At 36.1% G+C, this 27,455-nt stretch overlaps 1 protein-coding gene across 1 annotated transcript; it reads right to left on the bottom strand.

The window, feature by feature from the left end:
- Positions 1–388: 388 nt before the first annotated feature.
- On the bottom strand, positions 389–27,158 carry cabp7a (calcium binding protein 7a). The gene is made up of 5 exons (XM_028035027.1): positions 26,196–27,158; positions 7,856–7,999; positions 6,943–7,055; positions 4,268–4,418; positions 389–3,076 (listed from the first exon to the last, which is right to left on the bottom strand). Exons 1-5 carry the CDS (start codon positions 26,302–26,304, stop codon positions 2,946–2,948), a joined length of 648 nt encoding a protein of 215 aa, XP_027890828.1. The 5' UTR covers positions 26,305–27,158; the 3' UTR covers positions 389–2,945.
- Between the last annotated feature and the right edge of the window lie 297 nt (positions 27,159–27,455).

Here is a 27,455-nt window from a genome sequence, read left to right as displayed (position 1 = left end):
GGTATTACCAAATTTAATTCTTAATTCTTTTGTTGTTCATTTTACCTAAAAATAAGTTAAATTTACATTCAAATTTCAAATTTCTTTAAATACTGTTGCACTTTTCTTGTACTGTATTTTAAGCCTTTAAAGCACAGTGAGCTGACTGTTCGCAGTGAAAAAAAGAGATGTAAGAGGCAATTTATTTGGGATAAATATAACAGATGAGACCAATAGCCCTCCTAAGATTTCTCAAAAAAAAAGGGAAAAAAGCAATCCATAAATTCAGTGAACCCTAAAAAATCCATTACTTTTTATAGATTTCAATTTGATATGTCAGGGGTGTCAGTCAATACAGTAAAACTGATCCAGGGTGTCTCATAGAATCATCTTAAGGTCTGCAACTGAGCATTTGGCAAATTGAAATTTATTTCACACATGCCTCACATAGACACAGATGTTGTATGGGCTTATTCATACAAAATACCACCCAACAGACAAAACATCTGAGTCAATGAACAGATATTATGCGCTCAATAAACATTTTTGCAATAGTCAAGGACACGTATCAAAAGTACAGTACAGTGGAGAGAAAGTGTAGCAGGCTAGCAACAAGTTTGGATAGTTTTTTTATTGTTACTCTTTGTTAATGTAAAATAAATAGTTTTCTATAATTAGCTCTGCTGATAAGTAATACATAGAACAGATTTCTATGTGTATGTACAATGCCAGTGTTAACAAAAATAAGGCAACAGATCAAATGTTTAAAACTCCAAGAAAATTACCCCTTCCTAAAAAAGGTGACTTATTATTTGCCCTCAGTTAATACCTGTTTTATCACATTCTTATCAAAAATAAATACATCCATGATAACGTTTGTTAATGATAACACTCTTCCAAGAAATGGATGAACAATCATGACTGTGAGTTGTGTGTTGAAACACACTTTAAAGTGCTGAATGAGAACAAAGGTACATGTTGTAAGTGATCTAGATTTTTTTTTCTGAGCATGTTCCTTATAAAGTTGCTTTTTCTTGTTTTGTTTGCATCACCAGTATGTCATACAGCTCTGTAGAGACCCGTCAATGAAGCATTCATTGGATTCAGGCGTGTTGGAGGAGGGATTTATCTAAAGTCACAGGATGGCAGCTGTGGAGGACTGGACTGGCCACTCCTGCTCCAACTGCGTCAGTACAGGCAAGGAAATAGTCTAATTTTGTCACTGTCCATGGAGTGGCCACTCAGCAATCCTAATTATCATCCAGTGATTATTAATTATAATCACTGGGTGCAAATAATTCAGAATTTTGCATTGTGGAGTCAAAAATGGAGGAGAGAGTGGAAATATTTCATTTCATTTTCTGTCTCTTTTAAGCCTTTTTGTGATTTGTTATCTAAATTATGGTAAAACAAAATCTTTCCTTTCTAAAGAAAAAATGCAGAACATCTTGATTTAAACATTGAATCTATATGCTATGTGGCCTCCGAGCAATTTAAAATGCAATAAGTCCATCCTTAGCTTGTGCAATTGATAATACGGACTAACAGACATCATTAAATGCATGCACATTAATCCAAATCTACACTTCTAATGCATGTGGTGCTATTTTTTAAATGTTATTGCATTATTTTACATCTTGTTTTGCTTATTTCAAACCCATTCTCATTAAAATGTAGAGATTAATAATTTATTCTTTTGCCAAACCTCAGTTTTTCAACAGTTTTCTACTATAGGTAGATCCAGTAACAGCTGAAGAACTGCTTGTTCACAGCCGTACACAACATTTATTTTACGTAGTTATTGCTGCATACAGACAGAAAAAAAATAAGTACATTTGTTCATATTTGAATCCTAACCACACGCCAGATTGGCTTAAATGCATAACAGCTGATATATCTTTAAGACAATTGTTGCTTTGTGGTGGAGAAAGATGACTGAGAGCCAGGCAAGGCAAAAAAACATTAGTAGCTAAGCTATTCCAAAATATTTGTTTGCCTTTCGAAAAAGCAACCACTTGTTGTCTAGAAGTTGAATTTACTTTAATTTTATCTACCTAGATCTTTTACCACACATCTTGCTCACAGTTTTTACCTTAATAAAAACAACACAGTGATGATGATTCATACATTAATAAGAACTTTTACAAATGTATCAAGACAACTGTTTAAATCCATGCATTTCATGCATAGATGATAGTACTCCTTTGAGGTCTCCAAATCAGAGCGTGTGAAGAGTTTTCTGCGTGTCCCATCCCTCTTTGACCAGTCACTTTTCTGTCACATTCTGTCTTGTTGAGATCTTCACCTGCTGATATCAGCTCTGATGAGCTTAAATTGAACCCCAGCAGACTGTAAATGAATGAAACCATACACACAATCAACTAAAAGCAAACCCTTTGTGATCTTTGACTCTTGCCAAATGTTTCTCAATCCCTACTGTTTTTTAACAGTGCCGTACCTACCAGCAACTTGCACTTCCGACCTTGCACATCTTAATCTTGCTGAACCTCTGTAACACAATTCTGCAAACATTCCAATGGTTTCTCTTAGATAATGTTTTTTTTCCCCTTCATGCCAAGCGACATGGTACACTAGACAAATACAAAACAGGACAGGCCAAGACAGTTGTCTCAAAGGTGCACACAACTCTGAATGTAACTCTGCTCAATGCAAGCAGCTGATGAGTAGTCAAGGTTTTGTGAAGATTGATATGTATTGTCAATAGTACACACTGGTCTTTTTGAATATGTTATTCTTGTGTCTTTGAAAGGATATGTTCGTCTGTAACTAAGACAAATCCAAACATTGAGTGTCCTTATTTAATTTGTAATCATGTTAACATGTTTTGCAGTTCTGGGATGTCCATTTCATAGTCTTTAAACTGTCTCTTCAGTTGCTGTTTTTTTTTTTTCTTTTTTTATAGTAGCCATTAGGTGGAGATCAAGGCCACTAAAGTTCCACATGCTTTACTTCATGCCACTTCGCAGCACTTGATTGGCTGCAATGAGCATGACGCTGATAATGAAAGCAATGGCAAAGGCGCATATGAGGCTCTTGCGCACACAGGTTTGCTTGACTTGCTGTGTTGGGCTGGAGCCTATAAAAAGACAGAAGGAAAGATAGAAGGAAGACAAATAAAGATTTTGGAAGCCCAGTGAGTCCAGCGTCATTTAATGCCTGAAAGCTATCTGATTGTTATTTCCGTAAGAACAATCTCATTGAAAACGCAATGTTAGGGGATCAACACTGCCACAATGATTTGTTTTTACACCTGTATGCCGCATAATTTCACCTAGATTGAAATGCAAATCAGAGATTTGGGATAACAAACAAATGGAATAGGAGGCATTTGCTGAGTTGAGAGACTCTTGAAGAGAATTACAGTCATCTGTAAGGATCTGTAAGTGTAACATCAATCCTTTCTCCATGCTTTATCGACCAAAAAAATGCTTTTTTTCAGTAAAGAGTTGTGCAAAGACAGACGAAGTAGGAATTTCTGCAATAACTTCCCAAAGAAGTAAAAAACAGCTTCTCTGATGTTTTATATCCTCATTTATTATACTTAATTTGTGATGACAGGATGTCATTCATCTTGTTTTGTTAGATTTTTCTCCAACCTTTTCTCTTCCACCTGCCTCTGATTCTGCTCCTGGCAGGTTATGTCCGATGTTTCCACCGAACCCACCAGATGGGATTCACCCTGCAGATTGTATTTACTTGCTTATTTATTTGGAGATGTCATTTACTTGGCAGTTATTAAAGAGGACTTAAATAAAACTGTGACAAAAATTCTCAAACTGATATTACAAAACATATTGAACATTGACTGACTGAAGCTCTTTAGGACATCCTGAAGATGAAGAATGTGGAGTAATTTGTGAAAATGGAAGAATCAACAAAGTGAGCAGCACAATTACGCTCTAACACACAAAGCTGAAATCTCAGAGTAAAGTTAGAATTTTAGCTCTCTTTTATAATACCATCTATTACTTGCTATTAGAAATCCAATAGCATCAAAGTTATTATCATCAATCATTTGATAATGAAATGTTATAGATCTAAAAAGCAATTTATCCATGCCTGTATTCAAATCAGGCTCCTTTTGTAAAATATTTCCATGTCTTCTCAGCCAAGTCACTGTTTTTGCTGCATTTTAAAACAGCAACTTCACATTGAAAAGTATTTGTAAAACTTATACATCCAGTAATATTTATGAACAAAAAGATTATGCATTTAGAGAAGTAAAAGCACTAAAGAGACAGGATTTGCTAAGAGGTTTGCTACTTACTGTCTATGTCGACCTGGCAGTCCTCTGGGTTCTCTATGTGGTTCTCTTCAGTCATAATGATGTTCTCAATGTCTTTCATGGAAAGGTGATCACAGAAGGTGTCATACAAAAGCCTCTTCAGCTCCTCAACTGTCAACTTCTGCATGTCACACTGGAGATACACACACATACAAAATTACTATCACACACAGCAAACAAAAGGCCCACACTAACAAATGTATGCATTAGGCAAACAAACACAGACGGTCTTAATTATGCAGCTTTGTCTTTAATACAAAATAACAAACACACAGAGGTGATATTAGTTTTTAACACATTATTTTGTGAGTAAGCTTAATTCTTTTCATTTCCAATGTCATTTTCTGTTTATTTCAATTAAACGTTTTCTGCCAATTACAAAATATGGATAAGTAGAAAAGATGTACTGCTCATAAGCACCACAGACAGAGAGCGGAAGTTCTTCTCTCTCTGCTCTATACTGAGATTCACTCACCATGACAAATGAAATGTGTGAAAAGGTTGCAATAGGAGTGCAACCTATTTTATGATTAACACTGATGGTAATTTTTTATTACATGACACCTTTAAGTGTGTTGTATCTTTATACGTTGATCCTTCAAGCCCAGATGGTCAGGTGAGCATTACAAATGAACACCAAGATAACGGTTACCTGTTTTGCCTATTCTGCAGCACAATGATCATTTTACATTCTTCACCCAATAGACACATACTATACTAAATGGGGGAACATCGTAGGTGACACACTTCATTTACTGACATGAAGAGTTGATGTTTCGCAAATTGTGCTTCGATTGCATCTTATTTAAACCAAGATAAAGCACAGATGCAGTGGTAACATACGTAGATAGCAATAGGTAAGGACCAAATAGAGACACAGAGACAAACAACCATTGACACACAAACTCATTAGTGAGTGCACTTTTCAGTCCCCAATTAACCTGAAATCCACATAGGCTACATGCATGGGGAAAAATGTAAACTCCAGACAGAAAACCCCCAGCTGAAATGAGAGATAATGATCCTAATGAGTTTGCCACACGTAGCCAAATATATTCATGTCTCAAGAAAACAAGTATTCTTATCTGAAGATAAAATATTCAAATCCGAACTGTTAAAAAACAAGCTGTGTACTAGATATTAAAATAAGCACTTTTTTATCCTCGGTTATCATAAAAATAGTTTTTATGCTTAGCCTTAACTGACCGCCACATGAATGGTTTATTATTGAAATTCTCTTTTTCAAAATTCTAAAATAGGTTGTAATACAATTAAATAAAAACATATTGACACCACAGCTAAACTGTGAAATTTGCTGCAGTTTAGTGCTTTGTACATGCATCTGTGAATAAAAGCTTTCAACAACCACTGAAAGAAAATGAAAACAAATCCTGTTTCACCAATGATGATAAGCTCTTGCAGAGGAATCGTGAGTTTGAAACGTATCTATTTGCAGCTTACAATATCTAGGAAGAGCTCCCCTGCCTTCAAGTTAATTTGGTGTCACGCTGTTAGAAAATTGAAGCAACATTATTTTTTTAATTGAAAGAAAACTGTTTCCAACATACAAGTGCCTCTCAATGTAATGGAATCAGTCAGTAAATGAAACACATTATATGGATTAATTACACACAAACTGATGTTTTCATGCCTTTCTTTCTTGCTTACAGCTGATGGAAATATGGTATTTGAGTTCTTATAAGATTAGAATACATCATTTCAATGACAGAAATGTGGGCTTAATAAGAAATACCTGCTGAAAGGTTATTTCTCAAAAGAACTTGTAATCTGACAAACATGGCTCTTCTCAAGCCAGACTGATATGTACCTGTATGTAAGTACTAAAATACTCATCGTGGTTGGCAGGATTTGCAATGGGTCTGTGAGAACAGAAAGCTCAGCTAAAACTGTAGCTTTAATAAACAAATGTTACGATACTGCCAGTCCTACGTTCACCTCAAATGTGACGAACAGAAATTATTATTCCAAAATAAAATAATTCCCACTGAATAATACATAAATATGTTATTTTTTTAACTTAACAAATAATGATCTGTTATTAAAACTAAAGTCAACATTTCTCCAATCAGGCATCTGCAGCTGTTTGGACAGGGTTTGTATTTTACTTATTTTCAGCTCAGCCTGAGCCAAGCTCGGCGGTGTGACTGGAGGCTATGTGAACAATCTAGCAGCATATGATGGAAACTACCACATGGCTTACGTAATGTTCTGTTAGGCTATATGGCCCTTTCTGTTCTTCCTTCTCTTCTCTCCAAGCAAAGTTTTATTATCATGCAGTGGATGTACCAAATGTTCAGAGACCTCCATTATTCGCTCTGTTTCAAACTCTTCGCTGCTCTTATCACACAAGTACAACAGGAGCAGTTATCACCATGCTAATTTCCATTCCACTGTCAACCTGAGAAGGTGATTACCTAATATGATGTCTTTAAATAATTTCATAATTACTTTGCTATGATGATCAAAGCAATAACACTGTTATGACAATGAAGTCATCCTATTAATGCCCCAGAGAACATGACAATTAGAGCCACTTTTTGTCTGACATTAAATGGCTGGGAAATGTGCAACACCTGAGACTCTTCTGTCAACCCCTCTGTCTCTTGAGGAGAAAATAATGTCTGAATAATAAGCACCTTCCAAAAAACGGAGTCAAAGTCAGTGCCGTTGAACTTGTCTGGCATCCCGGCCGCTGTCAGCTTTGGACCCAAAAGAGTAACAAACTCCTCAAAGTCCACCTGGCCGTCGCCTGGAAAGAAAAAAAAGACACAGGAAGCAGTGAATTATTCTACAGTTAGGCAATTTGTGGGGGAAAATAGGATTTTGAATAAGTTTTCTTGAAATGTATTTGAGTTTCTGAACCAGTAACTATCAAAATCTATAGAAAAGTCAATCAAAAAGATCAGGTCTTTTCCTGTCCATTAGGTTATCCTTAATACAAAAGAAAAGAAGCAACGAGATTGTAGGTATGATTGTGTATTTCTTGGGACTAAGTTTTTTTTTTTTTTAAATGAATACTAAAATAAATTCTCTAATTATGGATTGTAAGACCAAACAACAGGAACAGGAAATGCTAATCAATGGACAAAATACTAAAATGCTGGTTTTAATCTATTCAATGAATATATGAAAACGCAATTAAATGATTGAAGATTCTAACACTAAATGTATGCTTCAAACTACAATAAAAAGGGAGACGTTTGATGACTAAGACGCCAAAATAATTAAACTAAAATAAGAGTGAAGATTTATTTGTATCTTGTAAGTCTAGACAAATGACTTTTATGTATTGCTAAGTTCTAATAATATTTTGAGAGGGAAATTAAAAGGAAGCTGTCCAAATGCTGGTTCCAAGGCATTTGGAGCACTTATTTTGAGCAAAGTCTCTGCTATGGTCATAAATGTTGATTACAAAGGAAATTTTAGCTGGGCTCAATGGATCCAGCAGGGACAGTTTGAATGGACCTTGAGAGAAGCAATTTAAGTTGCTAAAAAAATTCAAATTGGAGGTTTTTGTTTGAAACAGAAAAAAGGAAGCAAGAATCTTACCATCCATGTCAAGTCTCTGGATGATGACTTCCAGCTCCACCTCATTTGGCATGTAGCCCAGAGAACGCATGGCCATTCCCAGCTCTTGCTTCGAGATAAACCCATTTCCATCACGATCAAAAACCTTGAAGGCCTCGCGGATTTCTGCAGAGAAGACAAGCACACATCCAAGCTGAGGTTTTGGTACAAATCAGGATATGAAAGGGGAAAAGCCTCCACAGACCCATTTGTTATGCTGCATCAATGCCTGAGTCATAGTCATTTGAGGGGATTGGCAGCTTAAGAGAACAGATTCTATTAGTTAACTGAAAAGAGCAAAAATAAAACGAATACCCCTGAACAAACTGAAATCAGAGCAACATTTTGGGTGCAGAGCTCTCTGCCTTGGGTCGTGGATTTTACAGGGATGAATCAAACCTCTCGCGTATGTTCTTGGTTGCCAAAATCCGAAGTGCAAGAACCAAAAATAGCTTAGAAGGAATAGGTTTTGCTTCTATAAATGAAAGGAAAAGTGCAGCCTCCCAGTAGATATATTTCCTAGTCTACAAGCAATGCATTTGTAAATATAGACTCAAAATGTTTTACAAATCAACTACTGATCGAACAAGTTGTGCGTATTTGCAAACTGTTCCATATCTTTGTGGTTTTGTGCATATACCAAACACAAATTTGACTCTATATTTTATTAGTACTGAACTGGTCATGTGACAAATTTCCCCACATGTCCAAAGATTTCATGGCAACTTTGTTCATGTGACAATGAATTTGTGTGTGCTGCAGCACTAAATAAATAGGGAAGTGATATCAGAGCATCTTTTATTTTCTTGCGGCATTGTGTTAGATTGAACTTTTTTACAACAAATCCTACAGGTGATTTTGGTATTAAAAAACATGTTGATATATGGAAAAGTCTGCCATACCAACTGTAGATTATAGCTGACAACCCATTGTGTATGAACCTGGTTTCTCTTCCTTGCAATCTTGTTAAAGAGGATGGCATTGCAAACTCTAAAAAAGCAAAGAGATGTGAAATAAAGATGTGGCTGCCTCTACCGGAAAACAAGCAGTGGTTGTAGGTATGTTAACGAGCCACATACCTAGAACCACTTAAATAGAAACAGCAGTGGTTTAGCAGCAAATGTTTTCCATGACCATCTCAGGTCACAGACAGAAAACCTGTGAGAGGAGCGAAAAACAAGAGATGATTTTAGAAGACCCCTGACTCTGGAGGATGTAGAGAGACTATGTAAACAGGACTGACCAAAGATTCGTCTCTGCAAGCTCCGTCCTTGTAAAATGTCACAGAAGAAGACTGCTGTATCGGCCAAAGGGGATGGAGAGGAACCATTAAAGGAAGGTACACCAAAGAAAATGCAATGCCAGTGGTTTTGTAAAAAAAAAAAAAAAAAAAAAAAAACTTAAAACTTTAAATTCTTCACTTACCAAATGAAAGTACTCTTCTAAAATGATCAGTGGCAAGATTTTAACATATGGACTGAAGATCATTTTTGGAAGAATTTTGAAATATCTTTGACATGAGTGTCGATACAAATTGAGGGTATTGTGTTATGCAATGAAAATTGTATTCTATATAGTCACTGTTGTAACATCCATATAGTTCAACATACATCTAGATTCAAGGCTTTTATAAGGTAACATTGGTGCAAAAAAAATTTTCCTGATGAAAACATGGTTGAGTGAGTTTTGAGAAAATAAGAAAGCCAAACATCAAATGGTTGCTAAATAATGTATAGCCTGTTGAAGGTATGCAGCTGATAAGAGCGGTCGTCTAGGTAAACTGAATTAAAATTCCACTTGAAATTATCTCTGCCTCTGAGTTTGCTAAGAAAACACTATTAAGTAAGTGAAAGGTAACTCTAAAGAAACTTTATCAATTCAATGCAAAGTTGTAAATGAAAACTGCAGCACTGGTGAATTTATCCGGTGTCAGAACTGCAACAAATGGATAAGCCTCAAGCCAAAAAAAAAAAAAAAAAAACACAACATGACAGTTTGACAAATATTTCAGCTGAAAGATGAAACATGGCATATCAATGATGGCAGGAAACAGTGTCTCATTCAATGCATGATGTTGCAGCAGAACTCCAGGAAATGGTTTTTTGTAATCAAGTACATGTCCATGGAGCAGACATTATGCCATTGGGACAAGCATCCCTGGCAATCATGTATTACAATGGATTACATCTGGGCATGCAATTTATAAAACAAATCGAAGTGACAGTCGGAGCAGCTGTTTTTCCCATTGCTTTTTGCTACAAGATGTCTTCCTGCAGGTACAGTTTAAATCATTGAATGCCTCCAGCAGTGTTTTTTTTTTTATCCAATTTTCTGGGTGGATCTTATTGTTTACAGAATAACAACACTGTAGTATCCACCTGAGGTCCTTCTGTTTACTTTAGAATGATGGGTTTTCTTGTAGTTGAGTAGGAGGCTACCAGACTCTTACTATCAAAAAGGTTCGTCCTTCTTTTCAAGCAAGCAGCATATTCTTAATAGTGAGTGTTACTCAGTAAATTGCATGTATAAAAAAAAGAAAAACAAATATGTTTAAGGTCTTAAGGAACAAGCTCAAATTGCTTAGGGAGGTGCTTCCTAGTGTAGCAATCGTTACAGAATAGAAATTCCCCTTCTGCATAGGCCAGAAATACAATAAACCTCCTATCAACTCCAGAAACATGAGCAAAACAAATAAATTACCTAAATCTCTTGCGTCTACTTAAAACTACATCACACACATTCCTGCTGAAAGAAAGTAAATATTCTCTGAGGTGAAGCAGACCATGTGAGAAGTCTCTGCAAAAGTAATTTGCCAATAAAAAAGAAATACAAATTCTTTCCACATCCTGCCAAATAAATTGTAAATATCCTCATGTTACCCCGCTCATAATTAATTATGAGCCCTAATTGAACTGGAATCATATGCAATCCCTAACAGTGACTCAATCTTAATTAAAAAACTGCTTCTGCCGGAACATTTATACTAGTGAATAGCTTCATTTGCACTTGAATTGTTCCATTTTAAAGACAATTAATTCTTACAGTTTTCTTTAAACCCTAGTTAAGACTCAAGTGTTCAGTGACTGACATAAGAATTTTGTTATCTAATGCAAACATTCTGCCATTAGACTGCCTATCACTCTAAGTTTCTGAAGGTCATAAATTCAAATACTGTATTGTTTGTCCCTAGGCCTGATAAAACACAAAAATGTAACAATTATCTTTTATTTCAACATTGATCAACAATCATATTTTAATGATTTAAGATTTTAATAAAATCTGCCAAAAACTGCTATGAGCTTATTTAAAATACTTAAAAAATGTATAATATTTACCCCGTTAATTTAAAAATATGCACTGAGGTTCATAGAAAAATAACGATAAAAAGATTAACACTCCTTAACATAGAATTTATGATGGAAGCAGACAACCAGCTTTTTATTTTGGCTTTTAAATGACATATTTAACATTTGCTTATCTGTTTGTTCTCTTCTATATACAACACAATATACCTAAGGTTTGGGAGGTTTTCTTCTCTTCACTCTCAGTTTGATGATTTGAAAGACTGTTCATGTTCTACATTGAAAAACAATGTGTTACATTTGTTTATTAGCTTTGCTCAATATATTACTCTGAATTATTATTTCAGAATAATTCTGAAATTGAAATTATAGCTTGAACAAAACTAATAAAAGTAGCTGTAACAAATTAGAGTATTTTTAAAGTTGGTTCAAAGAACATTTTTTAACGTTTAACGGTTCTTGTCAAGCCTAAATAGCAAACATATCCGAAGGTTCTTTTGGATTACAACATGATAAGCGAGCTTCAGTGTAGTGAGTAATGTTGTCTTCCCTTTATCCTGGAACAGTCCCGAATGAAGAACAAGCTTCTTTTAACCAAAATATCACCAGACACAGACACACACTTACAGTTTTTGTTAAAATTCCTTAAATTTTATATTGAAAGAAGCAAATTTGGGAAAAATATTTATTTTGCCTTATTTTGTTATGTTGCAATTGTGTTATTTATATGAATTAATTTCATTTTGATCTTTAAAATACTAATTGACTAATGTTGTGATCAATTATTCAGTGCTTGTGAAGTCTTTATACCAAATACGTTTTTCAAATCTTACTGGAGTAATTTCTTGAACGGCTAGTTTTTACATCTTGAGTGAAAATAAATTGAAGTAGTGCTACTCATACTTAAGTACAATTTTTAGGTACTTTACCGACCTCTGCTCCAAGGATTCCCTCAGTAATTCATTGAGGGTAAAGATCTTTTATCACTGCTTCATGGCCAAGATGAAAGCCACATCGCACCTCTTGAATGAGAAGTTCAACAACCAATCGAAGCCTCTGAGAGTAAGAAATGAGAGGCTGAGAAGTGGAGCACACTCTCTGGGACCACCTTCACTCCAACCTGGTTGTGCCAATCCTCAAAGTGACATTAAAGAGGTGTGTCAACCATGAGAGCCTCACAATGTCCACAGCTTTCAGCATCTCAGGCTAAATCTTATCTTATTGAGCTGGACAGGATAGTGCATAATACGTAAAGCACACAGCTTTCAATAAGTTTAAAAACCTTTTTTTTTATGATTTCAACTTAAACCTTTCTATCATTTGATATATGCTTTGCATTGTTGTGTATCCCTTTGAATTAGTCGCATTTCCATTACAAAATGTTGTCAATAATCCACGGATGTTGTAAAAATACAATTTTGCAATAATGTTTCCATAAAATAAGAAAACAATTTAAATTACATGTGAATAAGTTTGTTCTCGCTAAAAGTCATTAAAAATCATGCAATTCCAATTGTCTTCTTCTTTGTGGTTTCCACCGCTGGCTACATCTGCCACCGGTTGTTGATCATGTGACTTGTGTGATGCAAAAAAAAAAAAAATTTCAGTTGAGGTTTTGGCAAATAAACCACCTCATCCTAGCACCAAAACAAGAGTTTTTACAAAAATGCTAATTTATTTTAGAAATGTCTACCGTAATTGCACAATTTTATGGTCAATGGAAACACAGCTAATAGTATGTAGGACATATAAGACTGCTTCCACTAGTTGTCCTATACAGAGTCATTCACTCTGTGTAAGGCAGAGAGCAAAGACAGAAAATATATGTGTTGTGGTGTAAATCTTGCATGAGTGTAGCTAAACATTTGTGTCAAGCCACCAAAGCTAATACAGAATTTATCAAATCTGTTCCTTGTTGAAGGAATATATCAGCGGGGGGAATTTTGGCTATTTTTCAAATGAAAGCAAGAATAAAAATGTATTTTAATATCTCTTAACATGCTATTTTTTTTTACTTTTACTGAAAGAGTAATCTCATTCTCACCATCATTTGCTTCATTTTATGGTATAGTTAAAATTTCCGCATGTTTTTTTTTTGTTGTTGTTGTTTTTGATGACTGCTGCTGTTGCATCTTCTGAGACCGCAGCACCTCCTGGAAGGTGTGAATATGGCTGAACATGTGTGGTATTTGCTTTGATCTTTTGAAGAGCTTTTTGGCCTTCGGAGATGCTAAGCCGCCTGGTCCCCTGTGGTGTGATTCAATGAGGGATGATAAACCCAAGTTGAGATTGAGTTCTGAGAGCCAAGCATCTAAAGCTGAACTCCCACAGAGAATAGTGCAGTACACACCACATATGTGGCATATATATTACTGAGAAGCATGAGACATATCATCATTTTCCATACCATACACAGAAAAAGCAGCTAAAACTGAGGTGCAAACATAAAGGATCTTTACATAAAGGTGCTTCTCAATAATAAAATAGATTTTTCCAAGCTGTGGTCTATCTTCCTTTTGGACACTTTCAGCTTCTGTCTGCTGGGAAACTGTCGAGATAACACCAGTCACCCAACAACAGTGTCGATTATAAAAATCACTTTTTCTGTATTAAATGTCCTTTTATTGTTGTTTTCAGCCAATATTTTAATTCTCTGGGAATTATACCTTTGGTGTTCACTAGCTGTAATCCATAATCATTAGAAATAACAAACATAAATAACTGAAATCAATTACTCTGTGTAAGAAATACATATACAATTTATTTTTTAATTTGAATTACTGAATTCAATACATTTTTTGATGAAGCACGGAGATGCACAAATGAAAAACATTCTTGCACATAAGACATATTTACCTTTTTGAATTATCAATTGAGCAGAGCATCAATACGTTTTACCTTTAATGCTTTGCTGCTGCTAAAAATAACAGTAAAGAGAAAAAAAGCCAATTATATGTTGTGCACTGTGAGCATAACAACCTAATGCCAAGGTTTTTGTGAAAGTGAAGTATCCATGAACATAATCCAGAGCTTCTTTTTTTCCAGAGCCATAGATCCTCTTTGCTTCAGTCAGACCTACATCTGCTCAGGGCTGCTTTGGATCAGTAATTGCAGCACACCCACTCTTTATGTAAGACCTTATCAGGATGAGAAAAACACTGCGGTGCTGTTTGTGTGAACCTAGGGCGACTATTTTTAAACACCCATAGGAACCTCAGTTCATTTTTTTAGCGAGATACGGGCCTGCTCAAACATCCGGAAGACTTTCTATTACCATAATAGGCCTCTAACAAGTCCCTGGAGAATACAAAAGGAGTGTACGGCAAATTTTTAAGTTGACTGAATGTTGAGGGAAAATCCCATTTGAGTGTTTGGGTGGCATGAAGTTTTAGGGATATTAACTTTGCTACTGCAGCGCTGATATAAGCAAAGAAAGAAATAGGAAGGGTGGGGGTAGAGGTGGATGAGATGTTTTATCATAAAAAAAATGTATGAATTCTCTGAGTTAACTTTTTAAACCCCACTTGACCTTGGATGATGGAAAAAGGTAAACGGCTGTGAAATTTTCGCTGATTTTTGTTCTTTCTCTTTATTTCCCAGAAGGGAACAAGTATCATTGATCTGTCTCCAATTTATTTATTTTTTTATTCTTTTTAAAGTTGTAAGTTTTCATCATCACAGCACAGAACCAAGCTGAGCCAGGCCAATACCCACAAGGCAAAAAAGACAAAAAAAAAACAGTGAGAAGCACCTCAAGCCAAGGTTGGATGTGAGCTATCAAAAGCATTTGCTATGCTTTGCGAATTATTCATCAATGTCTTAGCAGGTTCGTCAACTTAATGGTGTCATCTCATTTATAGATGAGTTTTTTACGCTCCTGATATTGTCTAGTCTACTGCGGACTGGGCTATATTGTTTATCAAAGGAAGGAAATATTAGCTGCGGGGGAAAAAAAGCCCTTCACATTCCAGAACTCATCATAGTTGATTTCACAGGTAATAAAGTCTGCTGGAGTCACTCCTTCATGGCAATCGATCAAAATGGGAATAAATTACTTTGATTCAACCTACCCGACAGTTGCAATCATCACATTTCACAATATTCTACGCTAATCTGCACCTTGTGTTTTCTATCAAGACCTATTTTGTCGAGGTTAGATGTCAATGAAGTCAGAGAAAAAGATTAACTAAGAATTTGTGAGAAGACTGTGTTTGCTGATGTGATTGAAATGTCAACTGATTTACCTGTAAGAATTTAACAATGCCATATTTGCATTCTAATTTTGATAAAACATATATTATTAAGACACAATTCTTCCGCTTGTTGTATATAGTAAAGGGACACAGCTTACTTAGATTAAGTAAGAATGGATGTGCAAATCCAGTCAAACTGGTTTAAACTGTAGCAATTTTCTCAACTATGCTTTTCTCAAAAATGAAACTAAACAGGTTAATAGTCCACTTGTAACCTGCAGGACTAAAACATTGCAAAAAATATAAGGACATTTGTGTTTGATCAATCAGTTCTTTGTTGTAGCACAACTTCCAGGAGATAAAATTCATTATGTTGAAAGCTTGTTTATTTCTATGTAAATGTTGCCACATTTATTAAGCAGAGTTAAGTAATTTGGGTAAAAACGTGTCTATTCCTCTACTAGGAATTCCTACCTGCTTATTTTGCCAATGACTCTTATTTGATGTCAGTTGTTGAATAAGATACTTGAAGTTTGAAGAAACAAGACATATTGGAAATTTAGCTAATTATTTATCTGAACAGTGGCACCATTTAAAGAGACATAAACTGGTTTCTAATGATATAAGTTTCTTCTCCAGGGGGCCTTGTTAGAAGGAAATAACCAGCCAAATACAAATCCCCTTACTTTTTTTTGAACGCCTATAACAAACTTAGAAATTTAACTACTTGGGAAGTCAGTGCTTCCTCACCAATACCTGCTTCAAAATTCAGTATGACTTTGGTCCCACTAAAGGTAGTTGATCTGGGTGATGTGAATGACTAAAACAATCTGTAAAGGATGATAGACTGATGTAAAATTAACAACTGGATGCCATCAACCATCCAATGTTGCCACAGACTTGCTCAGGAGGAGGTACTGGTGCAAACAATGAGTGGAACAATTGGCTTCTGCATAATGTATGTCCAGGAAGCAGTAGTACGTATATAAACATGATTTTAATCATACATAAAAAATACATGGAATATACTGGATACATTTCATGTATGTATTATGCACTGGGAAGCCTTGTGCACCAAAACTGAGCTGCTGTTAAAATCACAATGAGAAGAAAGTCATAAAGTCTGGAGGAGACTCATGCAAAGCAGCAAAACAAAATGACTCCAATGTTTCTCTATGAAGTTTGGGGAAAGAGCAGCAGAGAGTGTGGAGAAAAGACTAGCTCGTTTTTAGAGTTAATGGGTGAAAACTATAATTTCCATGTTTTGTAACGTAAAACCAACGTGGAGCATAGAGGCCGATACAAATGAAAAAAAGAGGAGAATACAAGATGGAAAAATCTAATTTTCTTCACAAATTGTACTGAAATGCAAAAAATGTTCACATTATCCTTTAAACAGATTATACTGTACATACATAATACATTAAACAGTTTGAAAGACAGACTCTATCATTGATTGTTAAGATGGTTGAAAAGAGGTTCCCCTGAAGCAAATTATAAATCGAGCCAAATGATCACTCATCTAAAACAGTTTTATGCTTCACTGAAATTTTCAATATTGTGCAGCTAGTATTGATATTTGTGCTATTTGACAATGTTGTGTGTTAACAGGCATTTACTTAGACATAACAAATAGAAGATCTACTTTGGCTATGAATGCTTATACGCTTCCATGCAAAGCTCCAGAAAAAACATTTCAGAAATCTACAAAACAGAATCTTCAACAACAACTTGGATATAAGATTACATATTTGACTTAGAAGCTAAAGTCCCTTCAACGCTTACTTTGTAATTATCCATAGCATTTCAGATACCCTAAAGAGGGTTTTTTTCTGTAAATTTCTGTAAACTTTGGGGAAGTCAAGTCTATTACCATGGCACTTCCAGATGGGCACGAGAAATTATGTGATTCGCAAACCAATTTTTGAAGCTCCGATTCAGGAGGAGCAGCATGGTTTTCACTCTGAAGCAGTGGATCATATATTTATGCCTTGTAAAATTGCAGAAGGAAGCTGATAAAAGATCTCAAAAAGCATTAGAAACATAGGAGAAGCAAAACCACTGACATGTATCAATCTAAAACGGATTGCAAAGCCATTCTGGAGGCTTTGGGTTTCTGGCAAAAAGTAGATTGGTGTATTTTCTATTACACCTGACATAAAATTAAGACATTTCAGAGAAAGAAATATAATACCACTATGTTAGTGATACTTAGTAGTAGTAAGATGATCCCGGTCAAAAACAACCAATCAGAGTCAGGGGGAAGCTCTTAGAGGTGTCAATCAGGCTAGTGTACATGCTGTTCAATGTGTTAATGACAGAGGAACAACTTATTGTTATAGAAAAAGCATTTATCTGCCATCAGTGTAAAAAAACATAAATAAATGTTACATTGTGTAGCTTTAAAGATTTTTGTAGAAGCACCTGATATAAATAGAAATAAAGCATGAATGAAAACCTGTTTAAAAGTGTTCATGCCAGAATATTGATCAATGTTTAAGTTGTAAATTTCTACCTTATTCTTTGGCAGTTCAAATATGTTTAACAATTGCTTTGCACATGTTAGCTTTCTTAAATGATATAAAACTATTTCTATGCTTTTCACAAGAGGTTTTCACAACCTGTGACTCACCAGCTGAGGTGCTGGGTCACATCAACCTCTGAGAGACGGCTCATTTCTACTCACATCTTTATCACCATCTATGTCAAGTGGAACTTTTTCATATACCAAATCCAGGCAGGTGACACATTCAAGAAATCCATTTTGAAATTCATCCCCCCCCTGCCTGCGTGTTTGTTCGTCTGTCTGGCAGGTTGTGTGAGGCAGCCATGCATCATGGAGAATGGGAATAGTGTTGGACGGAGCCATATGAAGGAGGAGATGAGCAAAGTAAGATTTATTTTCCTTGTAACCATCAGTGCAACAAATTTGCAATGTCACAAATGTACTTTTTGTCACTATTTAGTTAAATTTATAAGGTTGACTTTGTTCACTTTTTATTTTTTTTAGCAATATTCAGGGACATAATATTCTGTAACCCACAAATAACTAAAAACCCCGGACAATTTGTAAGTGACTTAGTGTAGAGGAGCCCTAATCTTTTGTTTCTTTATAGATGTATGCATTATACATAATCTTAATTAGCTAACAACAAAAGCTGGTTAAATTGCAGAATATACAGGGCCTTGTAATCTATTCAAATCCCTGAAGTTTCTCAGATTTTCTCATGTTACAACCACCACCTTCAAACAGGTGGAATCTCTACCAGACATTGTCCATATGTCTGTGTGAACATGCATTTATCTGAGCCCTTCCACTGTAGCTGCCATATTTTGTTTATTCTCGATGGAATTTCCTCCAAGTCTCATTTTTCTTCACCATCTAATATATTCTCTTTTAAGATTTTCTGGAATTTAACTCCATTCTTTTTTCATCTTTTCTTCAAATCTAGATAAATGCCTTGTTGTATGAATTCCATTTACGATAATGCTGTGATGATCCTGTGTCAGTACTGGATATGGGGTGTTAAGTTTGATGCAAAGCATTAATTTTCTGTCAGAAGTAACCTTTATGAATGCCAGAGAAATTCAAATTTATTCTTAATTGAGGCAAGGCTGCAGGTTCTGCTACAGGTTTGATTTTTTCCTCTGCGTAATTTGTGGCAAACTGTAAATATGACTTCCATGACTTTCTTCAGCAAAGGATTTTCTTATGCTACTTTTCCACAAATACGGGTTTTGCATTACACAAAACTGATTCTTCTGCGACTTCTGAGGTTTCTGCGACTCTTGCAAAGGATTTCACTTTGCAAGGTGGTATTAGAGCCACTAACTTATAAAATATATGGATGTTTGTGTCAGTGATTGTGAAATATGAACAAGTTCGACAGGTGTGAATGCTTTAAGTGGGTGCTATATTTAAAGCATCAAAAATAGAAGACATAATTAATTTGAAAGTTAAAGTCTCATGTTGCTGGTAATTTAAAAGACATTCATTTCTAATCGTGTTCTTTTTTTGAAGGTTCAGTTTTCCTCTGAAATATTTGGAACCTCTTGTTGGAATGAGAGCTAGACTGAACACTAATAGAAGTCAATAGCTGAGCTGAACACTCAAGAAAAATAGGTGTTTGACTTTAGTAAACACATCTGCTTCATTTCCATGTGAAAACGAAAACAAGCCAGGATATTGTCTTCCATCCTGATTGGTCATTTTATCATGTGTGTTTGTGTGTCTCACTCTTTAGACACCATAGGCTTGAAATAGTCTCAACTGACCCCTCAGATGTGCACCCACACACACCACCCACTGATTCTACATACTATACGTTGTGTCCATAATTCCTGTCTCTCCTAGCAAACGCAGACATCTTTAAATATCTTCATTTGTATTCGTGTAAGTATTTCATGAGGAATGGAAGTCAACCCTGCAGCTCGGGGCAAAGAAATGAGTCAATGTTGTTGCTGCAGATACTGTAGGAGTCTAGCAGTAACATCAACAATGCCTCAGAGGCAGTTTATGCCATTAGAAACTCTGTGTTTTTTTTTCTAAAAGCTGTCAGTCAATGCTATTAGCATTTGTAAAACTGATGGCAAGGGAGCAACTAAAGCTCTGTTTAATGCTTCAGATGTTTACTACTGAAAACAAAACTGTTTCCTGGAATAAAAGTGACTTTGGACCTCTGAGCAGCTTGAGAAAACATTTTTGTAGGAGGTTTTATGAGTCAAAAAGACAAATAACCACAATCCAAAAGAGCTAATTTTGTTTTTTGTCTTTATAAATTTGCATGAGGTGATAAATGCTCTAATTATATAGTCAGTGCAATTACTCATAGTGCTCATCATTTAGTGCTATTTCTGGTATTTCATAGTGTTCTGAAATACATAAGCCTTGCAAAACCATTCCTATTCCTTCATCTATATTTTATCACAATACAGACATCATTGATTTTTACAATATTTTATCTGGATTTTGTTTGATATACTAAAATGAAGTAGTGCAGAGGGAAAATAAATGTTACCTTTTCCCCTTTATTTTTTAATTTTTTAAGAACAGCTTTCCAATAGAATTTCAGTATCTAAATAAATATGCATTGATCATAATTTTTTTAATGCAGTGTTTGGAATTCTTGTCCAGCTGTTCAACGTCCTGTAAGCTCAGACCAACTTCCATATTCCTGCTGTCTGGATGATGCTTTCAGGATGATGTGAGAAATTTGTTTTCTACCATTGAATTTGTTTTCTATGCATTGTAGTTTGCATGAAGGCCTTGTAAACTTTTTATGTCTTTCTTTCATCAATTGCTTTGTTCATGCCACCCTAACTCTAACTCTTGTCATTAGTGAATGATCAATAGGAAATGAATTTGCCTAGCTACACTGTGAGCACATTCTCCTATCTGAGATATGGAACTCTGGAGCTTCTCCAAAATTACCATGAACCTCTCATTATCTCTCTAATCAATGATATCCTTGCCCGGTCAGTCAGTTAGGTTCACAGCCAACTGAAAGTAGGTTTGTGGGAATACCTTCCTTTTCTTCCTTGCACTTTATTTCGAGGTAATTATTTTAGGCCATGCTATTTTGTTCCCTAGGTAAATAAATATAAAATTTTGACTTAGTATTTGCCAAAATTACCTAAATATTATCAATCAGAGCAGTGATTACAAAACTAAAAGCAGTTATGACTGTGACAAACAATGTTTTTCAAAGGCTTAAGTTGATCTTGGCATAAGGAACATTAAGCAGGGGTTGTAAAGAAGGCAAGACAAATCTCTGTTGGAAATAATCAATAATCCTCCCTAACAACTATTAGGTTTAGGAGGGATACCAAAGAGAAGAAATGTTGATCTACCATCGCATCATCACACAAGTGGAGTTTGCTAAGCACTTCTCAAACTTTAATTAGGACTGTGTGTTTTGGACAGAAGAAACAAAGTTTGAGCTTTTCAGAAACAAACACTCCAGATAGGTTAGGATGGAAATCAGGATATGTTGAAAAAACACCTCAAGACAGACAATTGTTAAATATGATAGAGATTCTGTGATGTTTAATAAAACATCACAATATGATGGCTACTGCCAATGAACTGTGAATGAGTCAAACTTGTCTTTTTCAGTAAGACGGCATTCTCAAACATATTGCCAAATCAAAAGAGAAAGGGTTACTTTCTCTTTTGAAAATTTACCTTTTTTCATAAGGTAGAATGACATAGAAAATCCATCGGATGAAATAAAGAGAAGAGAGCGCCAAGAGGACCCAGAATTCTGGATGAAAGAAATAAAGAGGAAACCCTCTTCTTGTAAGTTCCTGTGTTATTACATGTTATATAAAAAAGACTAAAACTGCCCTCTTCTTCTATTGTACAAAGATAAATGTTATCAAATTAAAGGGTGGATTTTTATATATTTTTCTGTGATAAATTATGCTTCTGCAAAGAAAAAATAATTTTGGCTTTTTACTCATCTTTTTTTCAGAAGTACTATTAATATTTAGAGGCCAGTGTTCTGGGGGATTTTATGCACTGACATATAAATCTAACTCTACATAGCTGGATTGCTTTTTTAAGCAGTTCACCTATGTATGTCAACTGAATTAAATTCCTCCAATGTAACAATTTATAATTTGCGCATTAATAAATTGATTTTTTTCACTCTCACCCCAAACTAGTGAAGGTGTTTTGAGGTTTTTGGGACATTTCCCTAGAGAGTCTGTCAGCGACAGAGGAAATCTGGCTATAATTAAGAAAATCATGGTATAAAAATAATGTAAAAAACAGAACTAAATGTTCCCCCATTAGCTTTGAGGAAAATGTTTTTAGATGAATTAGAGAACATTGACAAAAGACTGAAGTACATAAAAGTCATCAAGCAAGCCAAACAAACAAAAAAAGGATTTAGCCTAAATCAATGGCGTAATATAACAATGGATACTCCTGGGGCTGAGCCTAAAGCCAGCAGTTTTCTATTCACCTAAATATCAGATATTGACCATCTTTGTATCCTTAACTTTGTTGCAGGGATACAAAGATGGTCAATATCTCATATTTAGGTGAATAGAAAACTGCTGGCAACTGCTTACATGATTCCCATTTTGGGAAATAATGCAAAAGCTTTAGGCTCAGCCCCAGGAGTATTTTGAAGCTTCTTCCAATAGGGCTGTTGTTAGGCAGTGTGGAAATGGGCTACCCACTTAATTCCACCTGCAGTGATATTGACACCGAGCTTGTGTGTGTGTGAGAGTCCGTGTGTGTGGCTAGTGGAGGAGGTCTAAACTATATTGAGCTGCAGTAATATGATCAACTGTTTTTTTCCATCTTGTGTGGGAGGGGAAATTGAGAATATGGAGTCCAATTCAATTTATGCTCACAACATTGTACATTAAGATACTTGCCACCTCCCTCCACATTCTGCCCACCCATCCTCCAAAGACATTCACACACACGCAAACACGCCTGCATGTATGTACAGTGTTAAAAAGCCATGCAGAGATTCTAAAAAGCTTTGTGTAAATCAAAGCTTTTATAGTCTTCACAACCTCAAAGTACAGTGCCAGTGGTCTGTTCCCAAGGTGTCCATTGCAATAATTGAAAATCAAATCCTCGGTTTGAGCTTTTGGTCCCCGTGCATGCACTTGCACACACACACATATTCACTAATGCGCAATTTCTTTCTGTGACAAAGCCCCGAGTCCCTGACGTCCAAGCTGATGTATGTGACACCTCTGTCTCCCGGCCAATTCTCGTCCATCTCTCCGGAGACGAGAGCGATGACGAGACCCTATCGCTCAAGCAACACGTTTTCTCATCAATAAGTAATTTGTGAACCAAAACCACTGTCAAAATTCAATCAAAAGTTACTAAATGTTGCTCAGTGCACTTAAGAGTTCAAGACTTATCAATGTTTAAAGAGTGGGCAGTCAGGAAGCCTTGACCTAATTGATTTTGCCGGCTCTTTTAGCCTTTCTTCATTGGCTCCCAGTTAAATCTAACATAAATTGCAAAATTATTTATCTGACATAAAAAGTACTGAATGATAAAGCTCCTTTTTTATTTTATAGAAAATAGTCTTCCATTATGTTTCCAACAGATTGCTGGTTTAGGGGATGTTCCTTGGATTTCTAAAAGCAAATGCTTACATGATTCAAATATTCATGTAAGAAGCTCAAAAATGCTACTACCTTAAAAAGTTTCCAATAAAAAGCAATGACTACTCCATTTAAATGGACTGAACACTGATGGTGTGAAAGTACCCTTAGTCTGGATCGTTATGGCAGCTGTGAAAGTTCACATAAACTCGGGTCTAGACAAGCAGGCAAATTCTAGCCTGCCATAAGACATTGTTTAAAAGTGAAACAAATCAAAAGGTGTGAATTTTTTTCACATTCTCCCCAAATTGATGCGAGTACTACTTTTTTTTATGTGAAAGCATCCTAAATTCAGTTTTAATACGAAGTGTTGTGTTGCTAAATGTGTTTGTATCTTAAAAAAGCCATGCAGCATAAAAGACTCAATGAGACTTGTAAAAATCTCATTTAATGTCTCATCTGTAACTCTTTCATCCGTCTTTGAAGAGTTACAAAGATAATGGTGCTAAAAGCAGCATTTTGTCTTGATAAGCTAAATGCTAAATAGTTTTACAATGCAACTCTTTATCTATAAGCAGGAATCATCTGCTAAGCCAAATAACAAATCTGATGTTTTTACTCTACTTCTCCTATCCTACTCCACAAACCCTCAGTCACACTGTCCAGTTAAGTCAGTGACCATGTGGGGAAAGCCTTCCTCTTCCACAGCCTCTGAGACCTCTCTCCCATTGAATCACTAATGAACTCCAACAACTGAAACAGCCGCTTTTCACAGCAACAACCTCTGCTCCCATGTGCTGCCTGCAAAGCATCCCGGTGCTTCCCCTGTCACACCACCAATATGACTTGAGCTGCAAAGCCCAAATGGCTCTGTTTGTCTTGTGACAGCATGTGTGCAGCAGGCATAAGTAGATTTGATTAATTAGCGTTTAAATGAAGTGTTGCCTGTTTATTGCACTCCGAGCTTGATTGTAAATTAAATTGGAATGGTGGGAGGGAAAACAGAGATCCACTTTCGCAACAACCTTGGCTTCTCCTGGAGCAAATATCAATGACAACAACAGAGGATAGCCATGCTCATGGTCTGTACTGAGTCATTTATGATGCTGTTTAAATCAAGACTTTGTGAACAACTTACTGTAACTACAATGCCAATTTTAATTTTTACTTGTTATAGTATTTTGCTAAAAAAAAAAACAAAGAAAAAAACAATGACAAATGAAAATTGCTGATGTTCCACCTCTTTCATTTTGTTTTTCATTAATTTAACTTTTCCCTGTGAGGAGAAAATGTATGTTTGTTAGTATTATGTAGCTATGTTCATGTGGAAGAGCAACATTGCAATTTCATGGACTTCCTTGAAAAATCTGCACTACCATCCAATGAAAAGGTGTGCTTATTTCTGTCAATGCTTCAATGGAAATAAATCAGTTATCAAGTAGAAGCACACAGTGATGTCTCAATCTGCCAATTAAGGCATTCCGAAATGTCAAAATAGCTTCTGTGCTCTGCACTGCAGTTTCCAATAGGCACACAAAGTGATTTCTGAAAATGTAAACCAATGCATTCAAATCTCTAAATAATGCCTTTTGAGCATTTTGTCCACATGGAACAAAGTATGTGGATAAAAGTATGTGGTAAAAATAAGGATTGAATCATAAGCTGTTCTTTAATTAGGGATTAAAGTACTTCAGCATAACCAGTTATAACCAGTTTGTGTTTTATCTTTAATGATTTCATTTTGCTTGTCTTATTGTGAAAATCACTGCTATTTTTTTCTGCATTTAGCATCTCTACATGTGACAGCCATTTCAGTTAAGTTTATGCTGAGTTCTGACACATCATTGTTCCTAATGAGCTACTGACTGGATGATCATCAAACACAGCAACAATGTGAAAGATGGGAGTAGAGTAGGCCATCATGTATGAAAGCTGAGAATGAAAGTCAGGGTTATTCCACCATAAAAATATTGATTTCTTGTTAGTTTTAGACTTAAAAATAATAAATTATATCAGTAATTCATAGAACAGAACCAGTGTTTAGTGTACTTAAATAAATCCTATAAACAGTGAATCACAAGAAGTAAAAATTAATCCTTTTTTTCCCACACTGTATTTGTGTCACTGCACCTCCTGTTTTAAACTGATACTTTAAAAACAGATAAATGAGAGATGGTGATACTGATGTTCTAGCTTTAGTGCAAAAGCTTCACATCAAAAGATGAAGCTGCAAAAAAATAAATATATACAGAAAATCATGACCTTTAACAAATGCGTGCTTCCAGGTTTAATGAGCCAGGCGATTGCAGCTTCCATAAATCCATCTTCCAGCTATAAGCCCTCAATTTATTTATTTAGCAAATTATTCACTGGTCTCATCAGGAGCAGCTTGTTATTGCAAATTTATTTGAATGTGACTCAGAATGGGTTGCAAACTTAAGTGAGAAGCTTGAATTTGACATAAGTGGCATAGTTGGCAAAGTTTGATTATTTGGTTAATTTTCTTTCATTCAACCTAATTATATGACAACAAAAAACAAGATTAACAGTAAGTACAACTAGGAATGCCCAAATCGGTCTGAGAGCTGTCCAAGGTCCTGACCGTGCGCCTCCGTCATACAACTACCTGATGGAAGCTCACCAGCTCAAATGTGCATGACCCTGTCATGAATTCACACTCTCAATATTGACTCACAAACAGCCCTGTGATGGCCGCCCGGTCCGTGTGAGCAGGTGCATTCTCACCTTCAACCTCGTCTTCGGGCAGGTTCACCGGGGCGCTGTAGGAGAGGATGTCGGGGATGGTGCAGATGCCCCGGTACATCAACGTGGAGGTGACTGGGTGCATCGGCATGACTGCAATCTGTGTCTCCCACCTCCAACCTCGTCATAAAGAAATGTCTACAGATTTGATTCCAACTTCCCCCTGCGGTCACTGAGGGAACGGAGCGGCGTGCTCATGGATGGAGAGCATGGGTGGTGAACTGGGAGATGCGGTGAAATCCGCAGCGGGTTCGCTTCACGCTTCCTTTCGGTCCATGAATGAAGAGCAGAAGAAAAGCAGAGGGAGTCTCACCTCATTGCAGTTCAGTTGCACGCGTTCAAAACAACACAGCAGCCTTTTGAAAAGTGCACATTGCGCGCAAATCGCTTTTCACTACGATTGGTTAGGACGAGCTCCACGTTAAGTAGCGGAGGGTGTTGCTTCCTGATTTAAAACGTTTCACAACTGCAGGTCACATATCACCTGATTGCCTGGTTTTAAATCTGCTTCCAGCAAATCCACGCGTCCACTTGTTGGATTGCTGCTGCAGGCGCGCTCACTTAACGCGCTCCGAGCTCCAGAACCCTCCCTTCGTCAGAAAATACGCGATGAAAGCCCTTTAGACTGATAAATAAAATGGATTATTAACTTAACTGTCTCTCCAGCACACTAGGAATGCTGACGGCTTGGCACATGTTCAGATCTTCACAAGCATTAATTAATTTATTGTTCTCTAATTGGTCGCTGGCACAAAGGCACGTTGCGATCCAGATGTTCAGGGCTGAAAGAGGTCGATTAAGGCTCCGAGCAGGAATCAGAAATGCTGTCATTCTCCTTCATCTTTTCTGGTCTTTACACCGTCATCAGGCTTCTTCATGTGTACACACCCCTACACGCGCACGCACCCCAACGCATAGATCCACATACACAGACTTTATGGGAGTAGGTATTCCCCCTGGTGCAGCTCGCTCCCCCTCTCCTTTTGTATTCTACTGTGTCTGTGTCTATTATATACCCATGGCATATTTCAGATAAAACAACTAACCAAATGTTTAGTAATTCTTATACTTCACTGTAATAAAACAACGTCATGCTTTGTTAAAGAGATGTTGGTCAAAAACTTACTAAGACGCAGAACTGTTGCCATGGGGTGACTGTGGGAAAGGACGGAGAAAACGCCTGTTACTTTAAAACCGATCATCTTCAGTTGAATGTTTCCCTGAATTTCAATGCAAAGCAAC

This window comes from Xiphophorus couchianus, chromosome 12 (genome assembly GCF_001444195.1).
Source record: "Xiphophorus couchianus chromosome 12, X_couchianus-1.0, whole genome shotgun sequence".
Lineage (NCBI taxonomy): Eukaryota > Metazoa > Chordata > Actinopteri > Cyprinodontiformes > Poeciliidae > Xiphophorus > Xiphophorus couchianus.
The sequence above is the reverse complement of the archived record's forward strand: the minus strand, read 5'-3'. Positions and strand labels throughout refer to the sequence as shown.